Here is a 7,442-nt window from a genome sequence, read left to right on the forward strand (position 1 = left end):
TTTACCCTATTCAGGCACTACCCTACCCTAGCTAGGGTAGCATTTCAGATCGGCCGGATTGGTAAAGCCAGGAGGTAAAGCTACTGTAGTAAGTACGAGTAGTAACTGTCGCACCCGTACGAGTACAACCAGACATTACGAGCTTTTAGCTAGGTTGCTTACGAGTACATATACGAGTATAGATCGCGATATATCGATCGCTCTAGAGCTAGGTATATCTATATATATAGCTCGACTAATCTAATAAGGTACCTACGGTAGGTCGGCTTGGTTGGAGATGAAGAACCCACTCTTACCAGGAGGGCCTCCTGCTCGTACTGTACTCGAGGGCCCCCGCGGAGGGCCCGGGTGCCCCAGCTGGACCTAAGCGGTGCCAGACAGGCTCTGTCTGCTGGGACGAAGCGAGGGTACTGACTAGGACAACCGGCCGGAGCCGATGCCATCACCGCGGGATTGTGATGCCTGATCGACACCAACACCAGTTTCCCCGTCGTACAACCTTCGAATATCACCGCTGTTAAGATTTTAGAAAGACTTCCTCTGCAACACGGCTGAGGAGGCGGGAGGGTTTTCGTTTTTGGCTTCCCGTTCAGGCTGACAGTCCGCCGCCGCGCCAACCCTACCGACGCCTGCCAAGGTACGTTCGCTGGCATGCTTCTGCGACAGAAGCCCGCTGCGGTCGATTTGTATCTCTTGCCCGCGGAAGAGAGCATAGGGTGGGCTAAAGATCAGAGGCAGGCGATGGGAGAGCGGCGCTTAACTGTCGGAGGTCTGCTGAGTAACGGAAGCAGCTGCCGCGCTGTTCGTTAGCCGCAGCTGTCTGTGCTCCCACCCCTACGGAATACCAAAGACCCACCTGTTGCCCTAGTCCTCCATCGAATCATCGATTTGATGGCCTCAGCCTCCCAAACAACTACACAGGTCAACAAAGGCAATATGTCCACACCTGGCACGTGGCACACACTCTCTGTCCGTCGCAGATCCTACTCCCCCGTTGCTGGTCCCTCCCACACCCTGGAGGCACTGTACTTCGGAAGCCCAACGGCAGGCAGCTGCGTCCAAACTCACCGCCTTACCCCGCACACGATCTTAGGACAGGGGAAGGCGGCCGGGAGGGATTAGGACAGGGGGCTAGCCGTGAGAAGGGGTTGTCTCGCGGTTTTCAATGTCTGACTTTACCCGGAGGAGACGCGAGAGCTACAATTCCTGTTGAAAGCAGCAGCTGTACCGTGCTTTGATTTGCGGGGGAGGTTAGTGCGAGCTATGGCTTGCACACGCATGGAGGTCGTTGATGCGAGCATTCTGCGCTGCTTCTGCACGCGGCGGCTCTAAGCCCCCTCTGGTGCTCTGCAGAATCACTGAAACCCAACTTGCCCCCCCCCCCCCCCCCCCCCCCGCGGGCGGGAAAAAAAAGCTTGGCCCCTCACAGTTTCTAGCGATCTTGAAACGAGAGTGAAGAACCATGGGGGACGAGGCAGTCAAGGGCTACATGATAGTGAATGTGGAGGAGGCTAAGCCGAAGAACAAGCAAGGCGAGGTCATGTGGGATGGAGAGGAGTTCGAGGCCTTTGTCAAAGGTGAGGCGAACAACCCCCAAGCCTAGCCTGCATTCCTTTGATTCCCAGTTATAGCAGTCTCTGCTTCCATCCTGCTCAAGGCTGACACATCAAGCTGTGCATCCTGATGCCATGCCTCGCAGTGGAAATCCGAGGCGGCCCTCAGAAAGTCAAGGTGAGTTTGATGTTCGCATGTATGAACTGCAAGCAGGGGGGGGGGGCGGGGGGGGGACGATCACGCGATACTGTGATCACGGCCGTCTCCCATTTCAAATTTTCAGCTGGGCTCTTTCCATCCCGTCAAAGTCCTCATTCCCCTGCCCCCTTGCAGTTGGCGACGTCACCCAGGCTGTACAAGAACGGCGGCTCCCTTCATTGGAACCAAGAGCTGATTCTGTGCGTTGCTGCTGATTCTGTAGCTTCAAGTGGCTTGCCCCCTCCCCCCTCTGTGTGCATTACATACGTCAACGCTCGTGGGTGCCCACCACTACAAAGTGGGCGAGGCCAGGTGGTGATTCAGGTGTGTTTCAAGGCTCGTTGACGAAGGCTGTGGCTGCCTTTTTGTACGCCGCGTGATGCAGGGAGGTCCTTGAGGGTGCAAATGAGCTGCGGCTGATTCTGTGCCGGAAATCCAAGCCTACGCCGTCTGTGTCCCCGGTCATTGCAGCTTGTGGCATCTACATGTCAGATATCTTAGATGCGGTCCCTATTGACAAGTACTTCGAGCTGTTCAAGCCGGTGAGTGCCAGAGGGCTCCCCCCTGCCTGGGCTCTTGCCCAGCTGCCCTGCTGCACAAATTGCAGCAGCGCCTCACCTGCTGCAGTAGCAGTTCTACTCCTTCTTCAAACTCGACAGTTTTAGCTGGTCTTTCAACAGATGCATGGCTGGCAGAAGTTCATAGTCGGTCGGCGACGTTGTTGCACACCGGATCCTGAATGTGTCAAGGAGGGACAGGTCGCATATCACGGGCTGAAATTGCGTCTATACCCACCTGGCTCTCGTAGCCAGCTTACCACACGCCCCCAACGAATCCATCCAGACACCCATTGTCCTCCTCCTCCCCTGCCCTGCACGTATAGCACAAGACCGCTTCTCATTGCCATGGCGGTTGTGTCCATGTGTATGGTCGGGTGAATGTTGCCAGGCCTGCTGCTGCAACAGTCCACGGAAGGGGGCTTTGTGTGTGCTTGAGGCAGCAACATTACAGCCTCGGAGGCATGAGGGCTTTGCAATGGGCACTGCAAGGCTTGAGCTTGTCATGTCATTTTGATGGACCGCAGGGTCTTGGAGGCGAAGGCGGGCAGATCCGGGTTAGCATGAACTACTCTCCCGGACCGAAGAGGCCTACTCCCTCGTCATCCCAGCAACGCTCAGGCATGCCCAGCGCCATTCCCACCTGCACCTCTGGTTTTAGAAGACACCCGGTTTTGTATCGATACACTTTCCCGCCGCCTTTTCATACTTTCTGTGGTGTTTCCTCCTACCCCCGGAGGTCGACACACACACACACACACACACACACACACACTGCAGCCTGCTCCAATCTCGTACCTATACTTGGCTGACACCCACGTCCCCCTGACCAATGTTGTGTCAAAGTGGCAGACTTGCCAGTTAGCCTTCCACAGTCTCTGCAGTGCGGCTCACAGCCAGACTGCATATGCAGTGCTTTTGCTGTTCAGTGTGGGGAAGCAGCATCAAGTTTTGTTGGAAAGGGAATGGGGCCGAGCGCCGCGCCCATAAGCATGCAAATGATAGTTTTGAACTTCAACCCCTCTAGCAGCGGCCATGATTGCCACGCGTGATGGAGCCTGAGTGCAATGATATGACATGGCAGGTCAATCCGGCTCCCGAGATGTCTCAGATCTCGCAAGGCAGCACTTGCAGAAGATGGACGAGGAGGACGAGGACGAGGAGGGTCCCGGGTGAGTTGTAGCAACACATCTTTCCAGCTGAGCGGAATGCGCCCATTTCTTCTCTCCTCAGTCCAGACAGAATTGCCTGATGTGCACTGATGCAGAAGGGGGACCGAGTTCCTTTCATGTGATGTGGCATGGGGGTCGGAAGAGAAGCGAGCCACGTTTAATTTGTAGTCCAGAGGCTGTTGCTGCCACCACCCTGGAAAGCCGTTGGCACCAATCTCATCATCATCATCACGGCTGGTCATGTGCTGACACCAGCGACGACTGGACCCCGCCTGCTCTGACTCTCAGGAAGCCTCTTATCATTGGAGGAGCCATTGCCGGCGCTGCGGTAATAGCCGGGATTCTGCTGAAGGTTCTGAAGAAGAAGTGACCCGAGTCAGCTGCATCTCCTTTTGTCTGAATGGACTGTGACCGATACATAGATACTCTGAAAGCTTCAGCCGTGCTGTCACCAGTTGTTCCACCATTTCACGACAGTTGCAGCCGCGACAGCAGCAGGACAGCTGCGCATGTATGCGTCAGCTTCAGCCGCATCACTATAATGGCTCACGCCGCATCTGCTGTTTCCAACACATTGCGGCTCGTATGATCTCGTAGATCGCTGGCCCACACGTCAACCGACCGGCCGACATGGTAGCGATCACGGGGGTGCCTGGCACAGGTGGCGAAGGGGTTCTGACTCGATGCTGTTGTGTAAGGCGTGCTAATTAGATCACCGCACTATGGCTGCACTGACCCCTGCACAACAACCCCTGCCCTATGTATACTTTTGTCATACGCATAGAGATTGCAAGGTGCACTACCATCATCCAGGCGTGTACAAGTGTTGTGTAGCCCAAAGCAAGTAACGTGAGGTGACAATAGTGGCGGTGCACTAGCAAGTCATGCACCCACCGTACACACACCAGTGGGCCCTCCGGGTGCAGGGTAGCAGCAACGGCCAGCAATAACACGCGGAGCGTGCAGGCCCAAACTATGTCTCAGAGATGCTTTACACGGCCACAATCGCAGATGCCACAACAAAACTTGTTAAGACTGTGGTCTGTACTCTGTGGTTTTAGATTTGTTATGTTGCTACTCAAGCCTTGCTCGGCTGATGCGATGTTTGCTTGCATTCATGACAACGAAGGGGCAACGCGAATCGGCCACACCAGACACACCATTGAATTCCAATGATTAACCATGGACCTGTGGGCTGTGGTTGACCGAAATGCCGTCAGGGCCTTTGATGTGGTCGGGAGCACAGGGAAATGGTTAACAGGAGCTGATCAAGCCTGAGAGGCCGGCTCACCTACTGGCGCGGCATGATGCAACCGTTTTGTTTTCTGTACAGGGGGGGGGGGGGCCTGACGTACAAGCACCTGCAACAACTTGCCATCCATCCACTATCCATCCATCCATCCGTCCGTCCGTCCATTCATTGTTCTTTCTTTAATTTAACCTGTCTGTGTGTGTGTGTGTGTGTGTGTGTGTGTGTGTTGCATGAGAGAGATCGAGATCGAGATCGAGAGAGAGAGAGAGAGAGAGAGAGAGAGAGAGATAGTCGGTTTGTCCGTCACTGTGTCTGTCCTCCTGTCGGAGTGTCTGTCTGTCTTTCTGTCTTTGGTCTATGTCTTCGTGTCTGTGTGCGTCTCTATGTGTCTGTCGGTCTGTGGGCTTGTCTGTTCGTCTGTCTGTTCGTGTGTCGGTCTGTAGCTGTCCATGTCGCTCTGTCTCTGTGCCGGTCTTTGCAAGTGTCTGTGTATCGATCCATCTCCTTTCTTGCTCACCTGCCCACTCTCCCCCCTCCCTCCCCGCCCACAACCCACGTTGGCGTGCCGAGCCATTCATTCACCTATCTGTATGTAGTTGCATGAGATCCCTCACCCACCCCTCCCGCGCCATGATCGCCGTACAGTCACATGCCACCAGCTCCCCCGAGGTACTCTTATAACGTATCGTTCGCGACAGCCTTACAGCCACAATGGCACCAGCTGTCCCGTCCCATGCTGGACAGACCCATCATATCAAAGTCTATGCATCTTACAAGCAATTGCATACTACATTGTCAATTAAATATTAGATCATGATGGTGGAACAGGTCATAGCACATCGCTGTTCTATTTTTTCTGCTTCAACATGAGTGCTTTTGCACGTTTAATCTTATGTTTCGTCAGCTGCATGCGGCAGCTGCGTTTTTTGCCATCAAAGTTCGATACAGGATGTAGGCAGCTGCACTGCTGACAAAAACGCATTTCGCGTCCCTGCACAAGTATAGCCGAGCTGCGCATACAGTTCTCGCAGAGACTGTACCTGCGATTGTAACGCTTGCTCTGGGTGAGGTCTGCTTGACAGTGAGTGACCTGACACATGGAGTGCCTCATGTATCCAGTCGGTGATCCTGATCCTCTAGGGGGGAGAGCAGGTGACGGCTGATGATCAGTCTCTTTGGGCCCATGCTTCTCATCAGCTCCTGGCGGCTCCCCATGAACAACTCCTTGTTGGTGGTCGGAGAAGCTGCATGGAACTGTCATTCCCTGAGCTGTGGTATGGCTGGGTGGTCGAGACCTCCGGCGACCAGGATTTCCCATTGAATTGTCCACCCACACAGGAGGTAACACATCTGTGCACGGATTCTTGCAGGTCGAGCTGCAACTTCTGTCACACACTAGCCCGGCTGAAGAGTCAATTCCTTGCCAGGTGTAATTTGATGCCAGGATGTGTTGTATCGGAGCTGTGGGGGTGGAGGCTGGATACGGATGAGTGACAAATCCTTCCCCACTTGTCCAGGAACTTGAGTCATGTTTGGCACCAGCCTCTGGCAGGGGTTGAGCCGGCGGTTCCCAAGTCGTCAGGAAAAGATTCGCTGTAGCTGGACCATAGGCTTGGAAGGAGATTGCCTCATGTGGCGCCCCTGGTGCATATGGAACACACGGCAATTAGCACCAAAATCTGGGAAAACGAGACCATGAGCAAGAGTGCGTACAGCACACGTGCTGTAAGAGAGCAGTAGTTTCGATACATAGATATATCATCGGAAGGAGTTTCAGTAGCCAGTATCAGAATTCAGAGATGGATCAGCATCTCTTCAACTGGCCGCCTTTCACATATATATATGGCCATATATGTTGTTGGAATTGCAGTATATACTACACAATTTTGTATACCATGGCTTATAAGCTGCATATGGGGGCGGGCCGATAGATTGCAAACATGTAGACGACACGATCATGATTCTGTGAGCTGTCATACCGACGTGTTATCAGGCAGAACTTGTGCAGCAAATTCGCATGTTTCTCAATTGTATAATGGCTGTCCACGCAGCAAGGTTATATGTACGTGAGCAGCTATCTGCCGTGATCACCTGAGAGTACTCGCAGATTGTGAGGTGGGGCACAGTTACCCGCGCCCGTATGCCGAGTGTTGTGGTTCTCGAAGGGATCGCCGGCCATCGTTCTGAGCGGCTCCACGTCCTTGTTGACCGTCGGCTTGTTGGTAGTGCCAGGCGTTGGAATTTGTTCAGCCTGTCGATTAAAACTCGGTGCGGAGCGCCACCTCAGTGCCGCAACAGACGAAGCACTGCAATCGGACATGTGTCTGGAAGATCGTACCGGAGCCGCGCCGTGGGCACCGATCTCAGCAATATGGACGAAATCGTCCACGATATCTGAGAAGGAAAGATCCAAACCGGAATTCCAAGTCCGATAGGGTCCATGATCACCGTCGATATTCCGTGAGATCGAGTCGGCCCTCTTCGCCGCGGAAATTGACGTGTAATTCTCCCAGCGGGCGCTTAGGCTTGAACCAACATTGCGGGTCTGCGCCGGCCGCCGGCCGGACGTTCCCGGTTGGCGAGCTGTCGCCATGAAACTGTAGTTTACCGGGAGCTCAAGCAGCTTCTGTGATGCCGGTTTACTAATGAATGTCAGCTGATCACCCTCGTTCAGGTTATGCCGGGAACTTGCTGTCAAACCTGCGTCAC

At 54.2% G+C, this 7,442-nt stretch overlaps 1 protein-coding gene across 2 annotated transcripts; it reads left to right on the forward strand.

Annotated features, from left to right (window-relative positions):
* The first annotated feature begins 499 nt into the window (after window positions 1–499).
* Window positions 500–4,184, forward strand: LOC142358194 (uncharacterized). 2 transcript variants are annotated; one of them, XM_075409648.1, is made up of 8 exons: window positions 500–637; window positions 1,415–1,577; window positions 1,700–1,731; window positions 1,888–1,952; window positions 2,138–2,294; window positions 2,837–2,930; window positions 3,394–3,481; window positions 3,770–4,184. In XM_075409648.1, exons 2-8 carry the CDS (start codon window positions 1,463–1,465, stop codon window positions 3,849–3,851), a joined length of 633 nt encoding a protein of 210 aa, XP_075265763.1. In that variant the 5' UTR covers window positions 500–637; window positions 1,415–1,462; the 3' UTR covers window positions 3,852–4,184. The 2 variants fall into 2 exon arrangements, with proteins under 2 accessions (XP_075265763.1, XP_075265764.1); XM_075409649.1 differs by having other exon boundaries at window positions 550–637; window positions 1,430–1,577.
* The last annotated feature ends 3,258 nt before the right edge of the window (window positions 4,185–7,442 follow it).

The sequence above is a fragment of the Convolutriloba macropyga genome, unplaced genomic scaffold (genome assembly GCF_964194025.1).
Source record: "Convolutriloba macropyga unplaced genomic scaffold, txConMacr16.3 SCAFFOLD_6621, whole genome shotgun sequence".
NCBI lineage: Eukaryota > Metazoa > Xenacoelomorpha > Acoela > Convolutidae > Convolutriloba > Convolutriloba macropyga.

Excerpts from the sequence above, each read along its gene's own strand:
- LOC142358194 (XM_075409648.1), top strand. The coding sequence starts at position 1,463 with ATGGGGGACGAGGCAGTCAAGGGCTACATGATAGTGAATGTGGAGGAG. Across the intron at positions 1,732-1,887 it reads GCGGCCCTCAGAAAGTCAAG|TTGGCGACGTCACCCAGGCT; the intron begins GTGAGTTTGATG and ends GCCCCCTTGCAG. Across the intron at positions 2,295-2,836 it reads ACTTCGAGCTGTTCAAGCCG|GGTCTTGGAGGCGAAGGCGG; the intron begins GTGAGTGCCAGA and ends GATGGACCGCAG.